The 24,354-nt window shown below is 50.9% G+C and overlaps 6 protein-coding genes across 6 annotated transcripts; 4 read left to right on the top strand and 2 right to left on the bottom strand.

Moving 5' to 3' along the window:
• Positions 1-4,983: 4,983 nt before the first annotated feature.
• On the top strand, positions 4,984-6,615 carry PFLUO_LOCUS9297 (1 3-beta-glucanosyltransferase gel4; the record flags this gene model as incomplete). The annotated part of the gene is made up of 1 exon (XM_073787109.1): positions 4,984-6,615. The coding sequence occupies one exon, from the start codon at positions 4,984-4,986 to the stop codon at positions 6,613-6,615; it is 1,632 nt and encodes a 543-aa protein (XP_073643298.1).
• A 1,424-nt stretch (positions 6,616-8,039) lies between these two features.
• On the top strand, positions 8,040-9,561 carry PFLUO_LOCUS9298 (uncharacterized protein; the record flags this gene model as incomplete). The annotated part of the gene is made up of 4 exons (XM_073787112.1): positions 8,040-8,472; positions 8,528-8,804; positions 8,860-9,136; positions 9,187-9,561. 4 exons carry the CDS (start codon positions 8,040-8,042, stop codon positions 9,559-9,561), a joined length of 1,362 nt encoding a protein of 453 aa, XP_073643299.1.
• Positions 9,562-9,917: 356 nt separating this feature from the next.
• Positions 9,918-11,644, bottom strand: PFLUO_LOCUS9299 (uncharacterized protein; the record flags this gene model as incomplete). Its single annotated transcript, XM_073787113.1, has 4 exons — positions 9,918-10,643; positions 10,704-11,246; positions 11,300-11,446; positions 11,513-11,644. The coding sequence occupies 4 exons, from the start codon at positions 11,642-11,644 to the stop codon at positions 9,918-9,920; spliced, it is 1,548 nt and encodes a 515-aa protein (XP_073643300.1).
• Positions 11,645-13,116: 1,472 nt separating this feature from the next.
• On the top strand, positions 13,117-14,814 carry PFLUO_LOCUS9300 (uncharacterized protein; the record flags this gene model as incomplete). The annotated part of the gene is made up of 6 exons (XM_073787114.1): positions 13,117-13,611; positions 13,670-13,730; positions 13,782-14,014; positions 14,068-14,464; positions 14,517-14,648; positions 14,705-14,814. The coding sequence occupies 6 exons, from the start codon at positions 13,117-13,119 to the stop codon at positions 14,812-14,814; spliced, it is 1,428 nt and encodes a 475-aa protein (XP_073643301.1).
• Positions 14,815-15,241: 427 nt separating this feature from the next.
• PFLUO_LOCUS9301 (uncharacterized protein) lies at positions 15,242-17,527 on the top strand (the record flags this gene model as incomplete). The annotated part of the gene is made up of 3 exons (XM_073787115.1): positions 15,242-16,108; positions 16,158-16,673; positions 16,730-17,527. 3 exons carry the CDS (start codon positions 15,242-15,244, stop codon positions 17,525-17,527), a joined length of 2,181 nt encoding a protein of 726 aa, XP_073643302.1.
• A 3,140-nt stretch (positions 17,528-20,667) lies between these two features.
• PFLUO_LOCUS9302 (uncharacterized protein) lies at positions 20,668-23,058 on the bottom strand (the record flags this gene model as incomplete). Its single annotated transcript, XM_073787116.1, has 3 exons — positions 20,668-21,760; positions 21,830-22,636; positions 22,685-23,058. The coding sequence occupies 3 exons, from the start codon at positions 23,056-23,058 to the stop codon at positions 20,668-20,670; spliced, it is 2,274 nt and encodes a 757-aa protein (XP_073643303.1).
• Positions 23,059-24,354: the final 1,296 nt, after the last annotated feature.

The raw sequence follows: 24,354 nt of genomic DNA on the forward strand, positions 1-24,354 counted from the left end.
AAAGTCCAATTGAGACCACCAAAACTTTTGCACAGCCACTCTCCCCAGGCCGATCGCGATAGCGGGTGGAGTACTATAAGCTTGGCAGGCCGCGAAAGAAACACGGGCGTTTGGCAGGGGGTTGGTTGGTTTGAAAGGCATAGAAGGAATCGAGGCGTCCCGTTCATTATTATTGGGGGTTTTTTTTGTTCTCCTGTTGGGGTAATAACAACCATAGATCATCAAACCACCATCCCTCTCGTTGGGGTTCAAACTGCCGAACAGAAATGATCATCATCTCTTGGCGTCGATGAACTCTGTCCGCTTTGTCCGCTCCGACCTGGATTAGTTATTGTCACACCGCATGATTGACGTCTAGGATCATGGATGTGGTGTTGACGGTAGCACGGGCGGGTAACAATTGATCGATCGAATCAACAGCAATGGGGCGCGCATTATTGGGTGGCTATACGTTATAGCCCGCTCTTGGCATCCGTCACCCCTTTTCATCCCTCCTTCAATCTCCGACAAGCCACGCAGGGGTGGCGCGTCTGGATGTGGTCACGTGTTGGGCTAACAGAGGCCTAGAGATGAGGGTGCATCTCATTATTGTTGTCGCCAGGTTGGACTGCAGCCTTTGCTCCATATTCCTCCCTACCGAGATGAGGCTCGGACAGGGCGGGGGTTAGGCAGCACATCGGTGCCACGTCGGTGGCTTGCCATCGTGAAAACGGGTCAGACGCACAGACAGGTATCGGATAGATGCTGTGGCTGTTTCTTCAGCGCGACGTCATGGTTCGCTGGCTCGTGTACAGCAATATTCGAAATCAGATATACCACCATACTCTCACGGATTATTTCCCCAATTATCCTGGGAATCTGGGTTGACACCTTCCGTAGCGAGTAGGAGCTTGATTACCGCCTCATGTCCATTCAGTGCTGCTAACGACAACGGCGTTCCTCTGTCAGAATCCTGGGAGTATGGGTTGACGCCTTCAATAGCTAGTAGGAGCTTGACTACCGCCACATGTCCATTCTGTGCTGCTAACAATAGCGGCGTTTGATCAACTCTAGACAGAGTTTCGGCATGAGCTCCTCGATCTAGCGATCTTTGGGCTGTCACTTCTTGCACATGTTTTGCAGCCCACGATAATGCCGAACTTCCGAGTTCTTGAACATCATAACGATAAAGATAGGGGTTTATGAGATTGTGAAGGCGGGCATTTGTTCGAGTAAATGCATTTATATGCTCCACGCATTCCAGGTCCTTTGCAATGTGTTGCAGTAGTTCATTTGGTACAGTGGCGGCCGTTACTGCCTTCCATATCGCGATATAGAGATACCGACTCAAACCCTAGTCACATTATACGCTCAGCCTAATATGAATTTGGCGTAAATAATCGCCCTCGTACGTACATTGTAAAGATACATGCTATTGTACTTTTGAGTAGAAATACAAGTCTCATGACTAGAAGGTTCTATGCAAAACTAGGCGAAATCCAATCCCCACTTGTTGTGTTCCAAAGAGAGTGTCGTGTCCTAGTTCTTCATCTGGTTGAAGATGCTCCATTGTTGTTCTCTAGACTCGAGACTTGGCCTTAACAGCGCCCAACGCGGCTTCTTAGATGTGGTACACCAACTGACCCACTCTTTCTGCGTCTACGGACGCCATACGCCTCCTTACATACGACTCGACAATGAAATTAAAAATGGAAGATCCAGCTCGGAAATGCTCTCCCTATATGTACCGCTAAATTACACGAAGCTTTCCGAGGAAAGTTTATGGGAGTGTCTCGGAAACTGGTCGCAGAAGGCGGTGACTTTACGGTGAGACTAGTACTGCTCAATTAGGAGCGCTTCACTTATGTACCTAAGTCCATTAGATTTTCATCATATTGAATAGGAGAGCCTTCTGCCATAATTGTCTCCTTGTTCATCTTACTTGTTGCATAAACAACCCCCGGTAAGCCATACCGTCTGGCCTACCCCTTATCTTGTAGACCAATTTTGTCCATGAATGCTCGAGGTGCCCTAATATAGCCAACGGAATGAATAAATGCCCAAATTTCTGTGAGTCCGTACTTTTGTTTGGCGAACTGTAACAATGCACGAGCTGCCTCTGTGCCCTTCTCCTAGCCTTGGTATTCTGGTAATATAGAGACGAATAATTCCACGGAGGGAGTTGGAATCTAACGATTCCAATTGGTTAGGCTGATACAGCCGATCATCACCGCGCCTTCCTCCGTTCTACCCTATTGATCATTGCGGCTAGCATTCTTGAGGCCCGTAGAAGCAGATAGACTTGTTGATGTGGTCTTTAGAGAGATCAGGTATATTCCCTTACAATATTCTCCACGCTAGTTGACTTAGTAGGCATGATGGAGCTTCTCCTTAGCACTCTCCAACGGTGTAGTGCTGTCCTTGTAAGGACGGCTATTAGGGACCCCTAGAGTATTTTCTAGCTTTGCAAGAAACTGGCAATGTTCCAAGTTGTTCCACAATAGATGCGAAAGACAAAGATTGCCTATTTTGATATTGAATGCGGGATCACACATGGCGATTCTATCAGAAAGTCGCCGGATATTTGGAAAGACCAGACTTTGAAATGACTGAAGAATGGGGAGGTATTTGAGTAATCCGAAAACGCCCCAATAATGTCAAGACCTGGGGGTCTTATGGTGTTAGGGGATGCACAGGCCCACGCTTGATGCTAAAAGGGGAGCAAACCTCTTGGCTAGCCAATCTTTTCACTTCTTTCCTAGACCATTTTTAAATAGCAGAGTGCGTTAGAAGTTCGTTCACGATTTCACTACCATACTACATTGGGATTAGCGTGTTTCGGAGTAGGGTTCGGGAAACACTCCGTGAGAGAACGGTGGTATATCTGATTTCGAATATTGCTGTATGGATCAGCCACATAGCCGTTGGGATATCTCTGCTGTGGTTTTTGGTAGCTATCCGTTGCCCGTCATTCGGCGAGTAGCCGGTGGATCAGGTATCAGATCCCGACTGGATCAGCTGCGGGTAGCTGCCTGGGGGGAAGTCTCGTAGTCCTTGGACAGCATTAAAGCTGGCTGTGTACATGCGTTCCAGCGACGGGGGCGAGGTTAGGGTGGTTCAAAAGCTGCCACGAATGTAAACACGAAGTCTGTGCAGGAATAACTGTCGCCTCCTGTTGGCTATATATATTCCCAGGCAGCAGCTTTTCTGCTATCTCCGCTTTTGTGATCTCTGAAGGCTAGAACACAACTGGTAGTTATATATTTCTAAATATTTCGCTTTACCCAGTGCTGTACACTATAGGGTCCAACTATGAGCTCTAAATTATCTAGACTTCTTTCACCCTGCCACGAAAGAATTCAAGATCCCACGTCCGTCGATTGTCACTGGAAGCAACTTGCTTAGCCACAACATTCAATAGTCATGTACCTTCTGGCCACATGATCGTGGCTGTATGAACATTCGGGATAGCAGGAAAGGCATCTTTTGTCGGACATCAGATCAGTAAGCTGGGAAATGTAGTTATTTTGAGAGGAACTAAGGGATCAAGGATAGCAGAAATGCTTCAGGAGAATGATGCAGGAGTTAGTTGATCCATTCGCTGCCGAACAAAATCCCACCGAAAGGTACAGTTTTCGAAAGATGCCAGGTCTGGAACCGAAGAAACCGCAACTGCGATTTCAAAGCGTCTCGCAAATATCTCATGGTGACCTCTGGGCCATCTGCAGAGACGAGAGATTTGACATATTCAGCGCGACAATGAAAACCAAATCGCTAGCGAAGTGCCCAGGGTCCACAGCGGAATAAAAGGAGTTGGTCCAACTCCATAACGGGGTAAAAATCGAGAAAAATAGTAGAGATCTGCCCGCTCGGTCTAAAAAGCTTGGTCGCGGGCAGGAAATTATTGATGGACACTACCCACCCCCGTTGTCCAACCAGATCAATAAACTCGAGACGATCCAATTCCTTTCTGACGTATTTTGATAGCTAGGGGTCAGACTGGACTGCAGTGATCTATTTTTGCAGCCCCTGAACCCTGGGTCGCGCTGGATGAGACATCGTTACAATGAGTTATTTGGTCCGGCACGTCACGCATGTCAGGCCCCGTCTATTTACGGTCACGGTTGCCATCTTGACTCGCAGCACAGACCCAGTACAGCAGTCTGCGCGAAGTGGAGTCGGCTAGCCGCTGTGGAGGGTTGAAGCATAAAACGTCTCTGCCTGTCTACCCGTCAACTGGAACAAAGGGTTTCACTTCGTGTTCCCGACCGCCCATTGCTGTCTAAGGAGATGTTTGAGACGGCGTAATATCCGGGGCACGGACCCAAAGGAGGCGTAGGCCGGAGACGCTATAGTCAATCCCAAGCAACGCGACTCGCTTTAGAGTAAGCAATCCAAAGCGAGTGGCCGAGGGGGTATTTATCAGCAAGGTCGCTGCTGCCTGCATGCTGCTAGCGAGCAATACACGCATCATCGGAGGAATCATAATGATCGTCGCTAGCGCAAGAGACAAGCTTTTTTGTGAAAGCGCACTGGGAGGGGGGAGGGCCATACGCGCAGTCCAGGAGGCATCGACCGAAAAAAAGAATTGAAGCCGTATTGACCGCAGTGGAGCCGGGACGCCTGGCCAGTGAGGGACCGGCCGGGGGTTGGATCTGTCCAGGCGAGTACTAGCGAATACACGGTGGAGGGTCTGTCTCAGAAGAAAGGGGCCCACCCAATGGCCCGGTGGAGCCAATGCCAATCAAATGTAGAGCACAGCCTGGCTGATGATGCGTCAGTTGCACCAATTGGTGTGCCAGGGGAACCACCCACTCCTCGGCCCAATCACGCTACTCGCTTCCCCTGGCTCTCTTCAATTCCCTCTTCTTCCTTTCTTCCCTCCGTCTCTTCCTCTCTTCTCTCTTTCCTTCATCCTTCGTTAATTCTTCTCCAGTCATTCTCTGTGATTTTTTTTTGTTTGTGTGACATTCGCTTGGCTCATCTAGAGCGTCCCATTCCACAATGAAGTATTCTCTCCTTGCCGGCCTCGCCTTGGCCGGGACCGCCTTTGCCGACGTGCCCGAGATTGTGATCAAGGGCAAGAAACTTTTCTACTCCAACAACGGCACCGAGTTCTACATCCGTGGTGTTGCCTACCAGCCCGATTACAGCGCCCGCAATGGCCAGAGTTCCAGCTCCTCTGACTACACCGATCCCCTGGCCGATGTGGAGAGCTGCAAGCGTGACATCCCTTACCTGACCGCGCTGCGCACCAACGTCGTCCGTACCTACGCCGTCAACCCCGATGAGAACCACGATGAATGCATGTCGGCTCTGGCGGACGCCGGTATCTACGTGATCACCGATCTGGCGTCGCCCTCGCAGTCGATCGACCAGAGCAACCCCCAGTGGACCACCGACCTCTTCACGCGCTACTCTCAGGTGGTCGATGCTTTCGCAAACTACACCAACGTCATTGGTTTCTTCGCCGGAAACGAAGTGGCTGACAACCCTGGTAACACGGATTCCATGCCCTTCGTCAAGGCTGCTGTTCGTGATATGAAGACCTACATTAAGGATCAGGGCTACCGCAGCTCTTTGGCCATCGGTTACGCGACTGATGACAATTCGGCCATTCGCGACTATGTTGCCAATTACCTTGTCTGCGATGACCCGTCTGACTCGATTGACATGTTCGGCTACAATATCTACGAGTGGTGCGGACATTCGACCTACCAGACGTCTGGCTACCAGGCCCGTACGGAGGAGTTTAAGAACTATCCCGTCCCTGCCTTCTTCTCGGAATACGGCTGCAACACCCCGTCTCCGCGTCACTTCTATGACATCCCGACCCTATACGGTCCTGAAATGGAAAACGTGTGGAGCGGTGGTATCGTGTACATGTATTACCAGACTGACAACAACTACGGTCTCGTTCAAGTGGAGAACGGAAAGGTCAGCGAGCTGCCAGACTACACCTATCTGTCGCAAGAGATCAAGTCGGCCACTCCGACTGGCGTGAACAGCGCCGACTACTCCGCCACGACCACCGTTGGCGCCAGCTGCCCCGCCACGAACTCCGACTGGCTCGCTAACCCCACCGGCCTTCCGCCGATGCCTGACGCGGACTTGTGTTCGTGCATGTACGACAGCCTCACCTGTGTGCCCAAGTCGGGTACCTCGCAAAAGTTGATGATCAACAATATCGGCTACCTCTATGGCCTTGATAATGCGAAGTACGTGTCTGGTGTCGCGCACAACGGAACTCTGGGTGTGTACGGCGCCTACAGCATGTGCTCTCTGGAGCAGCAGCTGGCTTGGGCCATGAACAACTACTACGAGAAGAACAAGAACGGCAAGGGCAATCCTTGTGGCTTCAGCGGCGTCGGCAGCACCAAGGCCGCGACTAGCGCTTCCGGCACCTGCGCTACGCAGATGAGCAAGATCGGTGCCCAAGGCACGAACAGCATCGTTGGCACCCTGGCCCCCAGCTCCGGCTCCGGCTCCGGCTCCAGCGGCAGCGGTGCTTCCACCACCACCTCGGGTGCTGGTATCCCTGGCGCTATGCCTCAGGCCGTCCGCGTGGGCAACTGGCAGCTCGGTGCCTACATTGTCACCGCTCTGTTTGCTGGTGTCGGTATGATCGTTCTCTAAGCCAGTACAGAGGCTGTGTGTGGCATTCTTCTCTATCGTGACGGGAGCCGGCATCGGCTATCTCAGCCAATGCCCCATTCCTTCTATTCTGTATTCCTGTTGGATTTTTTTGGTATCTGTGCGTACATAATTCTGTCTTCTTGGCCTGCAAACAAAGTTCTTTTTCTTTCGGGTCGACGTCAAAACCCGCTCATACTGTATCTTGCTTTCTTGCCCAGTAGTTTAGCGATTCGGCCTGGGAGGAGTCTTCCATAGGAGATTTGAGTGAGGAAAATGACATTTGAAGCAAGACACCCTTATAGATTTGATCAATCTTATTGAAATTTAATTCCTACAAAAGCTGTTGCACTAGTTGGACATCCTGATGCTTGCGTAAGTCTAAACGGGCGAACAAAGAAGAACGGATAGAACTAGAGTCCTGTCTACCCCACAAGGCTAGGCGACGGTAAATCGGGCGCCGACAATGGCACTCTGGGAGATTAACAGTGAGACCCGTGACCAGCACCCATTTCACCCATACCGAGGTTAGTAGATGACTACTTCAATCCTTGTCAATGTCGGGGCTGACAAGGCAATCGACCAGAACGATTTAGCTCTGTTTCTAGGGCTCTCTATGTCATCTTAAGAGCGTCGATAGTAGATTAAGGCTGCATTGTAGATGGGCACAGCTGGAGATGATAGCCTTCTCTAAATCTAAACGATCAGTTTCACAACAACCGACGAAAGAAAGGAAATCTCCACCAATAGCATCCGGAATGACTTGAGAGCTTACCAGCAGAATCAAATAGTTCCTCGGGATCAGCCCGAGGTCAGCCTGATAGAGCATAGGAGACATCGGCAGGATTGCCCTCAAGCTGAAGGAAGTCTCATCCCACGCAGTTTACCCCACGCAATTACCCCCACGCTCTCTTTTGAGTTCTGAGTGCGAACAATCGCAACTGTTTAGCTTTTGAGCCACATCAAGATCTTTGGAAGCTGACCGTGGGTCAAAGGATCCACGTTCCCCGCGTGAGCAGTGGTTAGCCCCAGCAACCCCCACACCAAGGCTTGAGCAGGCAGATTCAATGCCGGTGCCCCCGGTCCGTTGTCTCAGCCTTCGAGATCACCGTTTAAGTTTCACATGCAGTCGGGGTAGAAAACCCAGACGGCACCCCATCTCCTGGTAGGATTTCTGTTTGCAATTTGGCTGGCACACTTACCGTAAATCTCACACACTATGGTTTATCTCGGGCTCTCCGGGAGAGGGCTTCTGTCTGCCATTACCTGCTCTTCAGGAATGGGCTTTATTATCTTCGGTAAACCTCGCATGAGTGCACACAGGAGGGAATCATGAACTGACTTCATTCTCAGGGTACGACGATGGAGTTATTGGGGGCCTTCTGACGGCCAGTGCCTTCAAGGACACATTCCATCTCAGTTCGTCAATGGAAGGCACCGTGACCGCGCTATTTGTGATCGGTTGTCTGGTCGGCTGCCTCTGCACCGCTTTCAGTGGTGGTCGATGGGGTCGGTTGACGGTCGCCCAGGTCGGTTCGGGCGTTCTTAGTCTGGGTGCGATCCTGCAGGCATCCAGCTTCTCTGTCGCGCAGTTGATTGTAGGCCGGATCGTGGCGGGACTAGGGTTGGGGCTGATCACTAGCAACTTGCCGGTCTGGCAGTCCGAAACGGCGACACGAGACAAGCGCGGCATGTTGCTTGCCGTGTCGCTCAGTTTCTTGATTTTGGGCCAGGTGCTGGCGTACTGGCTTGACTATGCCATGTCTGCGTATGCGAGCAGCGTCTCCTGGCGGTTTCCCATGGCTTTTCAAGCATTTTTGGGAATTTGCTTGAATGTCATGCTGCTTTTCATGCCCGAGTGTAAGTGGCCCCAGCCCGTTCGATCCAGAAATGTGAACTCTGACGCTAGGAGCAGCGCCTCGTTGGCTGTTCCAGAACGATCGTCACCAGGAAGCCACCGATATCCTCCGCCTGCTACGATCTTCGAAGGGTGTCGTAGATGAGACTGCCTTGGCCAACACGGTGGCAGAAATCCAGGATGCTCTTGCGATTGAAAGTGAGCAGAAAGGCTGGATGGATCTGCTTCGAGACGACCACGTCCGCTCTCGGCGCCGGGTCTTCCTCGCATGCCTGCTCAATGCGTGCCAGGCGTGGAGTGGCAGCACGCCCATCAGCTATTATACAACTGTCATGTACGAAAGGGACCCATCTCGCAGACACGCTAGTTCATGCTAACATCCCACCTAGTTTCGAGGACTCGGTCGGATTTTCTCGCCATTTAGCCCTACTCATGTCCGGGTTTCTCCAAATCTGGTTCCTGTTTGCCTCCTTTGGGACGTGGTACACCATTGAAAAGCTAGGTCGACGACGTTCGTTCATGACATCGGCCATTGGAATGGCCGCAGTGATGGTGGTGATGGCAGCGATGCTGGCGATCGATACCACGGTGTCCGGAATCGTGGCGGCCGTAATGCTATTCGCATACCAAGCATTCTACACCTGGGGGTTCATGGGCGGTATCTGGGTTAGTAGCGTCCCATTCAAGCGCAAATCATGGGTGCTAACCGTCAATAGTGTTATGGACCAGAGATCCTCCCCTTGGCCCATCGATCCAAAGGGATTGGCCTTGCCACAGCCTTTTTGTGGCTCTCCACCTTTGTCGTGATTGAAATCGTTCCGTCCGCGATAGATAACATCCACTGGAAGACATACATCATCTTCGCCGCTTTCAATCTTGCGTTCGTCCCGATGATCTACTTCCTGTACCCCGAGACGGCGGGGTTCAGCTTGGAGGCTGTGGACCTGGCCTTCATGGACCGGAGCGTTTCACCCGTGAAGAAAGCAGACGAGCTGTGGAAGCGGATCAAACGAGGGGAGGACGTGACCTTGACCGGATATGTGGATAGGAAGGAGGGTGGGGGGCAGGCAGACCACATCGAGGTGGCATAACCTCGATCGGATGGAAAGCAAAGAACGAGTAGTGAATTGTTGTTTGCAAACTTTCAATTGACTCTCAAAGAACAGTGGTTGTGATATACTCTATGTTGACAGCAATTTAGAGTCGAATACTGTAGATAATTCGCGTGTATGGTAGCCGTAATTGCCTAGACGACTTTATCTAGTGTTATGTTGTTGACTACATCTAACTTTAGCCAATATTATAGTTAACACATTCAAGGATGTCCAATCAGATAGATTTGAGTTGAGTACTGAACAGTATATCGTGTACTAAGATAGATTATGTTTATCAACAAACTGAAGCAGGATATCTGTCCGAGTTGTGAGGCCCAGACATTTCCAACAATTTAATCATCCAGCACCTTCTTACCCTCCTCACTAGACGCAAGATGGGCAAACTGGATCCCGCGAATCATGTGCCCCTTCCACATAAGAAGCATGACGAAGAAGAATGAGAAAACGGCAAAGAAAGCCATCATGCCATACACCCAGCCAACGCCAACGGCCGCGACCCACGGGTTGATATAGAAGGTGATGGTGAGACCATAAACAATGCGGTATGCGCCAATGACAATACCAGCTTCGGCGGGATATTTGGTGAAGCTCTCGACGACATAGTTGACCGTGACGGGCACACTAGAGAGCGAGCCGACGGTGACGAGGAACACACCCAGTGCCAGTACCATATAGTGCAGGTGGTACTGCATGGCGGCGCCGAAGATGCCCAGACCGATTGGGTTGATAACTAAACTCGGGAGCCACAGCACATGCAACCTATACTCGGGTTTCCAGACACCGCCATTCCAGCGGCGCGCCAGCGCCAGCGGGATTTTGTCGTTCAGGTAATGGCCGAAAAACTGCACAACGATGATACCGATCCAGTGGGAGAAGGTGAAAGCCGCGTTTTGCTCCAGCGAGAAACCGTAGCCGCCCTCCGCGACGGGCTTCTGCAGAAACACGGGCGTGAGAGCATTGACCCCGACGTAGAATCCGAAGGAGATCAGTGTGAAGATGCCCATGATGATCGTGACTGGGCAGATACCGATAAGGAAAGGCGTGATTCCAATCCTGACCTATTGTTGGGGAGAATAATCAGACAATCGTTGCGTTAGTATGGGACCAAAATGACATACCGTTTCACTCAAAGTAGTCGGCTGCACAACGCTGTGCCCAAAGAAAAATGTTGCAAAACGATTGGCGACCAGACTACGCGGTATTTCCGGATTCTTGTGCAGAGACTCGCGATTGAACCCGGTCTCTTCCAGGAACGCGAAGCAGCAGATGAGCGTGAAGCCCAGCAGGCCGACCGTCCACCAGAACTCCACAGGGAAGAATGCGCCGGCCGAGATGAAACCGGAGAAAGTCGGGCCTGCAATCGTGCCGAACAGGAAGGACATGTGGAGTGCCGTGAAGGCCCGCCCACGCTGGTGCAGGAAGAGCAAGTCGGTGACGATGCGCGGGCCCAGGACCGTCGGCACCGCACCAAAAAAGCCGGCGAACAGTCGCGACATCACATACGGGATATAATCATTCGGATGAGTCATGACAGCACCCCAGACCTGGCAGACCAGCGTGAACAGGATACACCAGAAAATGACCGAGCTGCGGCCCAGAATGTGAGCGATGGGCGCAAAAAAGAATGGCCCCGCAGCCATGCCGGCAAGGGCGGCGGAATTCTGTTTAGTGTCAGAGACGTATTTCCGACGATATGGAAGTTGATTATACATACCGCATAGGATTCCTGGATTTTTGTTTTGTGGTAAATCATTTCTTGCTGGCCGAGGTTCAGCTGGCCCGAAAGCGGCGCGATGGCGCCGGCGAACGATGCCAGACAGAGCACGGCCAGGATGACATATTTCTGCCGGCTGGACCAATTCTGGAAGCATTAGGTTAGAAAAACCCATGTATCAATAATATGGAGCTCGTGCGATGTGCATCGTACCAGGGGATCCCGAGGGTGGGTACTCGGCTGGGGGATCAGGACGAGATGCCCATCATGGTTTTTAGAGGCCGCAGCAGACGACGGCTCGACATATGTCTGTTCCTTTGAGTCCATCAGTTCTGTCGAGTCCATCTTTTGTTGAGTGCAGGCGACCCTGAGGCGTATACAGAGTAGGCGTGTACAGAGTTAAATCTTAATTTCACGGGTCCCGCGAGCTTGTTTATCTCTGGGTCGCTTGGCGGTCAACCGTGGGGGGCCTTGTTTTGGCGCTAATTCTCGACACGTCACAGCTGAACGAGCAGGGCTGAACGAGCACGGCTAAACGAGCGCTAAGCGAGCACAGCTGAACTAATTATGCAGTAGTTGGTGGCAGATAGCACGTACGGCGTCCCATGGGGGAGTGCAATCACGAAAGAAAAAATCTCAGAAGGCTAAACCTGGGAATGTCCCCTAATTTAAGGCGGAGCTAACTAATGATCGACAAGGACAAAATAGAAAAAATGCCCTGAAAAGTAAAAACCCTGCATGTGACCTATAGGGATCCCAATCCTTGCCAGTTGGTCCACTCTAGAACAGTTAAGAATTGGATGCCTTGTCTCTTGTGTGTATGTTGCTACGATAGAACCAACCAGGCGCCATTGATCTGCATGTTGAACCTAAAGCATGTGAGGCTGTGTTTATCTCGGCTATTGCTGAGCGCTTGGCCATCCGAGCCCCTATTTTCACGTCTTCCATCTATCTGCCCTTGAACTCAGTCCTTTTTCAAATTCGGTTTCCCTCGCACAACTTCGAATTCGTCCTGAAAACACCCTCTGAGACACTATCTTACCTGGGTCAGCCATTATGGGCGGCGCTCTGCCGATCCCAATATGAATGGCTACTATATTATTCCGGGAGTGATTGACCGGGAGGGCGGAGGCTTTTATCCTGCATAAACGAAAGCACTACCCTAATACGACCTTGAGCTTGTTGGATAATCATGATTGGCCTCTTTAAGAGGGAGCATCTCACCATCGAACTTTCCTATACGACAGCTGGTTGACCGGCCCTGGGGTATTCATTTCAGGACCACATGGCTCAGATATCACATAGAGACCGAAGGAGAGGTTTCAAGTGTTATAGGGGACTCACTGACATGGCCGGATCGGTCCGAAAAGTGCCGAACTTTGTAGCTGTTGAGATGTCTTGCTACATTCGTCAACGCGACGCTCTTGGGCTTTCTTACTTCCATAGAAGCCCTTGTGCAAGATAAGAATAACCATTTGAGGAATGGCTCAATCAGGCAAACTGCAAATAAACTCTGACAGCCCTATCTATGCATGACTAAGAGGACAGCCATGGCGGCGCCATTCTCACTGTGGAGAACGCCATTCGCGCGCGGAAAAAAGTCCGAGATCGGTGCAAAAATGCTACTTCGGCAATGCAGCACAAACGCCGAAGGAGCAGCGCTACAAAATGCGCGCATTGGAGACGCCGAGTTTTCATTATTATTGAACATTCTGTATCTGGATGAACGATTTACAGACTATATACCGATTAGACATGCGACAAACAGGAGCACATGAATTATTTCATCTTGAACTACTTCCCGAACCGCTCTCACAATGGAATCCGGCCCGGCCATCGAGTCGCAAAAATCGTCCCCGCAGACTAATTCTCTCGACGACACCGACAAGGAAGATTTAGAGCTCAAACTTCAACAGTCAAACTCATATCATCTTCCGCTATGGCGCAAATGCCTGATTCTCTTCACGGTCAGCTGGATGACTCTCGCCATCACTTTCTCCAGTACCTCGCTACTTCCCGCCACTCCGGAGATCGCGTCCGATTTCTCCACAACCACGGAAATTCTCAATGTGACCAATGCCGGCGTGCTAATTGCCATGGGTTTCTCGTCTTTCATCTGGGGCCCGATCAGTAACATCTTCGGCCGCCGAAACGCCTATAACGTGGCTATCCTCGTGCTTTGCGGCTCTTCAGCTGGCACTGCCGCAGCGATCGATCTGCACATGTTTATTGGAATGCGCTTGATAGGTGGTTTTACTGGAACTTTTTTTATGGTGTCCGGCCAGACCATTCTGGCGGATATTTTCGAGCCTGTTAGTTATTTTAGCCCTTGTTTTTCTGAACAGTTGATTGATCAAATATTTTGTCTAGGTGGTGCGCGGAACAGCCGTGGGAGTCTTCATGATTGGATCTGTTAGCGGACCAGCCATTGGTGAGTATTGGCTGTCTGTTCCGGCTTATGACTATCTAACTGTCGATTTAGGCCCGTGTATCGGCGGCATCATTGTCACCTTCGCCCACTGGCGCGTCATCTACTGGCTTCAGTTTGCAATGGCTTGCCTTGGCTTGATTCTTTCTGTGCTCTTAGTGCCAGAACTTCGAACCCTGAAATCTACCGAGGGACTCACCAAGCGTGAGAGGTTTTCGGCCGCCTTGCACCTGTTTAACCCACTTCGCATCTTCCGTCCATTCATATACCCAAACGTTTTTCTCTGTGTACGTTTTGGTCCCTGGGAGCATTCTCTGGTATTCCACTGACACGAAGCTAGAATCTCACTTGCGGCCTCCTCTCCACCTTCCAATATGGCCTCCTTACTTCTGCTCGCTCCATCTTCAACCCACGGTTCCACTTGACCACACCTCTCGTCAGTGGCTTGTTCTATCTTGCTCCAGGAATCGGTTTTCTACTTGGCAGCATCATTGGCGGCAGGTTATCCGACCGCGCTGTGAAACGATGGATCCGCAAACGCGACGGCGTGCGGCTGCCCCAGGACAGGCTCAACAGCGGGCTTGTTACGCTGTTTGGTGTTCTGCCAGCTGCAATCCTCGTATACGGCTGGTCCTTGCAGGAGAAAAAGGGTGGAATGCCTCTGCCCATTATCAGTGCGTTCTTTGCCGGCGTGGGCCTGTTGGGTACTTTTAATGGATTGAATACTTATACTGCTGGTGAGTGCTACATGAGATGACTGTGGGATATCTAACTAATTACCTTCACTAGAGGTCATGCCTCGTATCCGTAGCGAGGTTATCAGTGGCAAGTATGCCGTGCAATATATCTTTGCTGCTGCGGCGTCAGCAGCTGTTGACCCTTTGATTCACTCTATTGGCGTGGGTTGGACATTTACCATTTGTGAGTCTTGCCCAATTATTTGACATTGGTCTCCTACATTCTAATGCTATTCCCAGGCGTCTTTTTTGCCTTAACTAGTGGTTTCCTTGTCCTGATTATCACGAAATGGGGCATCGACATGCAACGATGGACCGAGAGGAAGCTTGGAATCAATCCCGAACACTGAGAACTATTGAGAAAATGCTTTGACTGCATTTATGCCCAGCCAAAAAGACGGGGCGACCAATTCTGCATGATACAGACGATTAAACTAATAGACAGATAGAGTTACAATTGATGAATGACAGATCTATGACCTATTATCCAGTTCAACTTGTTATTGCCACTAGGCTTCATCAACGTCACCTATACAGAAATTATAACCATTATTGCAAATAGTCATCATTGAATATCGTGCTTGTTTCCTTCCAACAGCGCCCTGCTGTTTTCTCCGCCGCAAACCCACCCGCGATGGGACCACTGAGTCATCAGACCCAACCATCCAATCAGCGGATCCACAATCCTCGGCGATTTGGTAGAACGCCGAGGCTGTTAGCGGATTCTCCTCGCTTTGCAACCAAGACTGACACTTCACCCGAGGACAATGGACCGAAATGGCACGAGGCACAGGGCTGAAAAGACGCTCTGTATGGAATGACGAGGATCTTGAAAACCCCAAAAGCCCAAGGAAATTTGTCGCCTGCGAAAGATGCCATGCGCATAAGATCAAATGCTCCGGCGACCTGCCGTGTAGCAAATGTCTCGCGGTCGGATGTGCAGACGAATGCAAATTTGCTACCCGAGATCGGCAAGTGAAAGTGAGCGAGAACTATCTCGACCAGCTCCTATCGGAAAACCGACGCCTGAGGGAGCAGTCGGCCACCGCGACCGAAGTAGCCGACTCGGTAACCCGACCGTCTCGGCCAGCAGAGATCCTTCCGGACGCGGGCAGCACGAGTATCCAGAACCCATTGATCGGCGATCGGGCTTGGTTCCACCGCTATGACCCGTCTTCGCCGCCTATCTATATCGGCGAGGCCGCCTGTTCGGCATTTGCCACGCGCTTTCGTCGCTTCTTGACCGGAAACAATGCAACGGCGCATATTCCACGAACTCAATATGTTCGTGAGGAGAAGATCGTGGCCGCAAATGAAGCTGATGTGCAGTGGCCTAGTCTTAACCATGCTCGGCTGCTGGTCAGGATTGCCATCCATCAGATCGGTCATATATATCATCTAATGATGCGCAAATCCACCATGGATAAGCTCGAAGAGATCTATCAGACGGCTAGTTTTGACTGCACCGCCAATAAGTGCAAGTTTTTTGCACTGTTTGCTTTCGGACAGGCGTATTCTGTTCGCACTGAGCTCACGCCGGGATCGAGAGTGCCTGGTACACCATACTTTGCGAGGGCCATGAGTCTCGTCCAGATCCTACCGGAACGAACGAGTGTCACACATTTGGAAACCTTGCTGTTACTGGTACCGCCCACCGCTATCCTACGCTATTGATCTGAGCTAACCATCACAGTCACTATTCTCGTATTATCTCAATAGGCGCCATTGTTCGTATGTTCTGGTCGGGAACGCAATGCGAATGGGTCTCACAATTGGCTTGAACCACAACATTCCAGAATCCCAGCTCATTGACCCGGTTGAGAGGCAGCACCGCATCCAGATTTGGTGGACTATCTACATCTTCGATCGCATGTGGGGATCGAAAATGGGTCTTCCCATGCAGATTCTGGACGAAGATATTCACGTTGACATGCCGTCACCGATTGCTCCCAAACAGCTTCATGACGAAGAGCTGTCGGATACAGAATATATGTCGGCCAATATCAAGTTGGCAAGGATTGTGGGGGAGACAATTACGAAGCTATACAGCCGCCGAAAATACCAGGAGACTTTTTTACAACGAGTTCAAAAGCTGCTGAAGGCACTAAAGAATTGGGTTGATACGCTGCCCGAAAGTCTGCGGTTGAACATGGAGGATATAGAATCGAGCAAGAAGCCGGTTCTTTCATTACATTTGGCCTTCAATCAGGTAAACCACAGGCCCTTCTTGACTTTCCTGTGCTATGTGCTAACATTCTCCACCAGTGTGTTATTCTCGCTACACGACCAACTCTTCTCCATCTCCTCATGACCCTGAGTGAAGCCGACGCCACAAGACCGAATCGAGACTCTGCTACTTCTGGTTCCGTCTCCCAGCCTGTCCTCACCCTCGGTGAGGCTTGTATCCATGCAGCCCGGCACTCACTCTCGATGATCCTGACCCGCTGGATCAGTGGGTCTATGCCTACATTCGGCTACTTCCACGCTCATTACCTATTTTCCTCGGCTCTGATTCTAGCAATGTCAAGTTTCGTCCCAATTGGCAACCCCAACGATATGGGCGGCTTTGACTCTGCCTTGGATATATTACGCTCCATGACTGAGAACGGCAACCTTGCTGCGGCCGAATTCTACCATAACTTGGAGCAGGTCAAACTCTGCTTGGATGGCTACCGGGATGCCCGACGTCCACGCGCTGATTTTGCTGTTGGCACTACAAATCCCGCTTCCGCCAGCGGCCCCAGCTCGGCTACGGGATTATCCTCGGCATTGGCATCAGCCTCCGTAGCGGGTGTTCCAGGGACAATAGCCGCTGAAATGCCCCTGATCTCCGCCGATAACGAACTGCTCGCGGGCCAGACCCAGACAGCCAGCGATGCCGAGGCGTACACATATACTCTTCCTGTCAGGGACACGATCTGCGGGTACACGACTGAGATGGCCTTTTTAGAACCGACTATGCAAGACTTCCTGGCACAGTCAGATATCGATCTGGGACTGCTGCATCCTGTCGACACATTGTTGGACGAGGCAGAGAATCTTTATACATCGCATGAGTTTTAGAAATGGGCGTTACCTCCTCTAATGTCCATTTTTGATGGAAATTGTCGAGACTTTTTAAATGGGAAATCACCTTTTGTGTTTTACGGGAGCAGAATCTACAGTCCATTTATCCAAGACATTTGTTGCTACATAGTAAAATATTCCATGATATCATCGAGTCCCTGAGACGCGCTTTCGCGTTACCTCGGGCGCGAACCGCTCAAAGAACAACGTCCAGTCACCAATGGGAGTATTCTACGAATATATATATTGTGGGTCCACTGGGGTGCTATTGTGTTGGTCAGAGCATCTGCATGTTCAACATTAAATAGTAATGCAGAAAAGGTGGCAAGTCTATTAGACATTCGTTTCTTGCTTACTCCGGATTCGTTCTCAAATTTATGAGATCTGTTATCTATAAATAGCCCCCGTTGTGTATACTTGGTTAGGCAGACGCTGCAATCTGGGCGCCTGACTCGCTCGGATATTAGGCGGAGATGAGTTGGTTCCACAGAAGAAAGGATATTATTATATGCAATCAATAATGTAGGTCCATATTGTTCATTAGCAGACACACATCAAGAAGGTATCTAGCACTATTCAGGCCTGCCGTCTACTAAACTTCGAATCTCCATGCAAGTCTATAGCGAGTGACGCAACTTGAAAACCCGATATGTATCGTGACCCATCTTTAACCAACAACAACAAACAAAGGAGGAATTGATAGGCACTTCTGTGGGTAGGAGATCCACTGTTTGTCCTGCTAACCATCTCATTGGGCCAAACCAAGCAACCCGGGGGCGTAGGGTGATTGGGGCCTGGGGGCCCTTGGGGCCTTTGGGGCCTTTTTAGTCCTGCCGATGAGAAGGCCGAACACAAATACATCTCCCAATTAATGATCATACCGAATTTTGCCTTTTAATTTTGCCTTTTCTCTCTGGCAACATCTTAACTATCGTTATAATTGCCTACATTCAATTCCTCCTGAGAGTGCTGGGCAGTGTCCTACAACTTCGGAATCGCTCATTATTGACGTCCCTGCCGGTTGTTCACGTCCCGATATCGAAACACCAATCGCCAAATTTTTGAGCCGCTCTGACCCGATCGCATCCTGAAGCTTCTACCTCTAACAGCTCAGATGCCATCGAAGATGGTGGGCTGGCCGCTATTACTTCTGGCCGCCTTTGCGACAGCGTCCGGCGCCTCGAAGAAATGCTGGTTTCCCGGAGAACAAAATGTGCAGGATACGCTCGGATTCCCTTGCACATCAGAAGAAGGCAGCGCGTGTTGTGGACAGGATGCGATTTGTTTGACCAACGGCCTGTGCCTGAATTTGCAGCAACCCTATGTACTCTCGCGCGGGAGCTGCACCGATAAGTCATGGACTTCCAATAATTGTCCGAAGTACTGTCGTAAGTTTTGAACCCAAATCTGGAAGAGAGATGAAGAGAGTGCATGCTAAGACCAGCGTGAATGCGCAGAATCAATTGCTCCTGACGGTGGAGTCTCTCTTGTTCTATTAAACTTCACCAACCAAGGGTCTTATTACTGCTGTAACTCGATCATCGCTGGCACTGACGGCAATCCAGCCTGCGAGAACAATCAGGAATCTTTTACTGTTCCGGACGGAAACATGATATGGGGCGCTGCCGAGCTGACGGGCTATATGAAGACGTCGGAAATGAACTCTGACGCAAACGACACCAGCGTCAACACGAACAAGACATGTGCGAACCCTGCGACCTCTAATGGAGACTCATCCACAGAGATTGCAATAGGGGTTGGTGTTGCCATCCCGCTAGGACTTATTGCTCTCCTTTCCATTGCATGGGCTCTGTGGGAGAGAAGAAAGAGAAAGCACATCGCAAGTTCTTCGACAAGTGAAGACTATTACCACACTAGTGACACGCGTCAGAAACCTCTCCTCGAATTGCCTAGATCAGCCCCGGTGGAATTGGATGGTAGTGTCTCGGGAGGGGGCTCGCACTCAAACTGGACATGATCTAGAAAAACGGCAGCATATCGGAGAGAAAATTTTCGAGCCTTCGATACCGGGAAGACCAAATGCCGCGCTCAGGACAATTTCACTTTTTGGTGACTTTTCTCTGTGATTCCAGGCCGACACCACGCCGCCCATTTGAGCAAGCTGTATAAGTTGGGTGGTTATGGTCATTCTTCCTTCAGGTCGGAGGGGCAGTCCGGTATTCTTCGAAATCATGTTCGGAGTCAAATGGACTAAAAAGGCATGTAATTATAGTCTCATACTGAGTATCTGATATTTTTATACAATTTTTAGAATTGCTAAGGCGGAATACTGGACATGTTGCATTCGATGCGTGACTGAATCCGATGATCGAGGTTTGACGGATTCGTCCGGGTGTGAGATACACCAATGATAGCCATTTTAAGCAGACAGACTAAATAAACCAAGTTTTAATCAGTCAATCACATTGAAATCGAAAACTGTTGGCACAAGAAGAAAAAAAAACATACAACAGTCAGGATTCGCTGGTGGTCACCCACCCAACTACTAACTGACCGGCGTGTGGCTTAAGTACGGCTGAGCGGACGGGAAGCCCTGTTCTCCACACCCTGTGGTCGTATGTGAATGTTCATTCATGAAAGGAGTCCGTAAGGCAGTTGATACGGATATTTCGCAGAAAATGCAGTTCGGGCAGCGAATGGATAATGGAAGCATATTGTGGATTCTGGGCCCACCAATCACTCAATTGCATAGATGTTGACAGCCCCAGCCAGACAAGAATATTCAGCCCGAAATGGACGATAGAAATGAGCTGGCTTTGTTTCAGTGCCCTTGAAACTTGCCGTAAATATGCCAAGCTGCTGTACAGGTCGGATCAAACAATCAGGTAGCATCTGAGAGCCCGGAAGAAGAAACTGCGCCGTAGAAGGTTGAAAATAGTAATGATATCCCATCAAAGGGGCCGATACTGTAAGCTGAATCTCAAGAGGTGGTATACGTATACTCTTTGGGAAGATCAATTGAATAAAAAGGAAATAAAAGCAATGTGGGCTAGGACGCAAGAATATGACAGAAGTAAAAAGATGCAAGATCATGAGACTCGTGTATGGTCTGATGTTCAGCCATTTAGAAAGGCCTGGGTAAGCATGCGAGAATGCAGGAGCGGTAAGTCCGGTGCCTAAATTCCGGCGTCAACATCCAACTCTATTCGCGGGTCGAGCTGAGAAATTAGCTCCTCACAGACAACCCAGGCTCGCTGTGAAAAGGGGTCTTTAAAGGACATCTTGCGAATCCACCGAGCGGCCTTCTTGACTTTATCCACGAGGCTGGTGTATTCCTCGTTTCCAGGCATAGTGCGGGATAACTTGACCAAGAGGATCGTCGTTAATTGCACTACATAGTGGAGAGCACACCACCAGGGGCTAAAGTCATAGAAGAGAGCCATATTTTGAACAGTTGGCTCGTCGGGGAGAATCCCGAGCATTTGGCTTGCCATTTCAATGCACATGGATGCTATGGTGTCGCACCGGGCACTGGGAGGATCGACTTTGGTTTGGGAATGAGCCACGCAGCGGTGGAGACAGGGCTGGGAGATCATGAGCTTGGTGGTGTAGAAGCGGAAGGCAAGACTGATGCGCTGGCACGCCAGGGGCTGGCCGGTGTCCATGATCGTAAACTGGAACTCCAATGGCAACCGTGAGTGCCAGTCGTCGGCCCTGGCGATGAGTGTAGAGATGGTGTCTTCGATCTCGAGCCATGATTGTCGGTTTGCTGCTGGGGCATACAGCCTATCAATGGCCTCCCGCATGAGAAAAGCCAGGTCCACTGCGTACAAGAAGTACAGGGAGATGTTGGTTGTGAGAGTCTCGGTCAAAAGATCTGTGCCATGTTCGCCTTGTTCCTCCTCATTTAGTCCTAACCGCAACCGATGTATGCGATCTGCCAGGCTTTCGCTCGGGGAGAACCCTTGACCCCTGGACAAAAGCAATAACACCAGGTTATCCCGGACTACCTTGTCCATAATAAAACGCGCGACATGCTCATCGTTCAGGTCCTCCTCTTTGAAAGGGGTGGGGAGAGGCGTGGTGCTGAATATCTTACTTGGAGGACGTCCCGTCATCTCACACAGCACTGTGTCCAACATGAAAAGAGCCCACCAAACTCGATACACCGTCTCTTTCGATTCGTGTGGAATACTGTCAGTCTCGCTGCGAAGATGGAGACCCATTGCAACGGCCGATCGAATCGCAATGCCAATCATTCGCCATGCTCTGCACCAAGGGGTTGCCAATCGTTAGAGAAACTTAGAGATTAGAAAAGACGAGTAAGGATAACCATACCTATTGACTTGTCCGATGGACAGCAGGTAGAATGCTGTTAGCCCTTCAAACTGCACCTTAGTCACGTTGGGATGGTCCAGCAATGCAGTATTGCCCATGCTGAGTCGCCATGCCCGGGAAAAGTATACCACATGCTCATTAGGGTCACTCGGAGGTGGATCACCGACGAGTAGTAGATGCCTGCTGGCAATGGCAAGCACCATATTCATCACACCCAGCCAAGGTTTCCAAGGCCGCAATTTCGGATTCGAATAGACGCTTCTCCACTGGTTCAGAAAGAACTTTTTCCCAATCACCGGAAAGGCATGATGGGCTCTATCGAAATAGCGATCGATAAGCTGTTTGGCAATGGCATACGGCGGCCCGACGAAAGGATCCACATCGGTAAGCACAGAAACGTCCGATTCGTCTTGGAAATAGTTCACGGAGATGATCGAGGGCGCATCGGTGGGAGGGTCGTTGGGTGTCGAGCTGCTAGCTTGGTTGAGGTCGCGTTTGAGTCGGAACAGCCATGCTATCTCCGAATGCTCGCCGACAAACCCCATGGCTTGCAGTTGTTCATCGCGGATGAAGTCTTCTCGTGTGTAGTCTACAACTCCTAACGGAGAAGGGGAATTGTCAGCAGCCCTAGGCACAGATGGTGGCGGACTTTCGAGTTGGACAGGTTCAGAAGAGCGGGCCACAAGAGAGGAGAAGGCGGGCAGCGTCTGGTCGACATGGCGGGCGCAGGCGGTATCCAGCCTGGGATATAGGTCGCGCAGGAGAGCTTCGTAGGTTTCAATCTGGGAGGTGAGATCGCTCAATTGTCTGTCTGAGCGTTAGAAAGCAACCATCACCCCGCGACATGGTACGCACTTGGCCGTCTTCTCGCGCTTGCGGTCGCCGTAGGAGCAGCGCTGCCCATTGTCCTGGCAGCGATTGCACGGCTGGTGGCCGCTGCATTTTGCTTTGGCATCGCGGCAGTTGTCACATGCGCGACTGACTCGGCCGCTGCTGTTTGAAGAACTGGACGGAGTCGTCCGCGGGATGGCCACTTTAGCCATGGGCCCAGCATTGAGATCGGCCTGGTCATCGCGGCCAGACGGGGCGTCGGTATTGGTGGAAAAGCTAGCCGGTGCGGATTGGACTTCAGGAACAGCCCGAGCACCGCCAAAGAATATCGCCGGCTCAGGTTGCTTCCACTCCGCCTGGTCGGCAGGGAGCGGACGAAGGCGATGATTCTCGCTCATCCTTGCTTGCGGACGCCCCCCCGCCAGAGGCAGACAAGTCAAAAATGGAAAAGAAAAGAAAAACAGCAGGAGTTGGTAGGATGAGCCTCCCACGACGGTACCAACAAAATTCCTCGTCTGTGGGTTTTTGGTTTAGAGTGCGCAATGGCGCCCTGTGGTTGCTGGAACTGCGAGCCGCCGTTTAGCTGCATCGGTTCGTTCGCCCACAATGGCGCCCTCGACATACTCCGTATGGGGAAGTCAGCAAAACATGCTAAAAGACCCACTCTAGATAACCTATGCAAAACAAAAGATGCTAGTGTGTCGAACCTTGCAACGAAAGGCATGATCCGGCTGTGATAGCACGTCTGGTGGCTAGCCACCCGGGCTGGTGGCCCTAATTTAGTCCATTTCTGGCCCTGGTGGCTCCGAGAGGCGTTTCTTGGAAATGTAGAGGCCGCTTGGTTAGTCAAGTAAACAAGGTGTCTTCGAGCAAAACCGGATTTGTCACAGGCAGATCTTTGCCGGTTCCCACTTTGGCCTCTCACCCTGTGTTTTGTGCCAGACTCGAGTGACAAGTTGCGGGCCAAGTCTTCGATCTATGAAGAGCTAGGTCTACTCATTGGGCTGTAAATGGGAATTACAGCATCTCTCAGATTATCCGGTAATCTTGCCGCTGGGGAGAAAGCGAAGCATTGATTTGGCTCCGTGGCGCTGACAGCCATCTTCTGATAAGGAACTGAGCATTTTTCTGACTAGGAATTGAGCATTTTGGCGGCAAGGAGAGTCGGATCTCGAAAGCTTATTCCCCATCTGCAGAGAATCGGTGAGTCCATCGCCTGCCGGCAGAAGACGCTAAAAGAAACGGGTTGGAATCACAGGATCGCTCGATCGCCCATCCTCGAGACATTCTTTGGCATTCTCCACCGCACACACGAAACCGAGCATGGAAATGGTAGAGAACTGATTCTCGATGGCATAGCATGGAGCTTTGACACGTCCGCCCTGTGGGATTCGACCCCCGTGGCATTTCCGAGGCCAGGACAGGACGCGACTGCGAACCAGGGCTGCGAAGCGTAGCAGCGTTGGATACACCGTCCTAGTCATCCCAGCCCAGACAGGCCAGAGACCGTCAATGCATTCAATGCATATCTCGAGGACTTCCAAATACCATTGGGGCTGGGGGACCTTCTCGGGGTGGAATCTTTGTACAAACCCGGACTGACTCAGTCTGCTTCTCCGCGGAGCAGAGGTTCGAGAGGGAAAAAGCAAGCAACTCACGGCATTCGTTTTATAGCAAAAGGCGCATCGATGCGG

Source organism: Penicillium psychrofluorescens, assembly GCF_964197705.1.
Source record: "Penicillium psychrofluorescens genome assembly, chromosome: 6".
Taxonomy (NCBI): Eukaryota; Fungi; Ascomycota; class Eurotiomycetes; order Eurotiales; family Aspergillaceae; genus Penicillium; species Penicillium psychrofluorescens.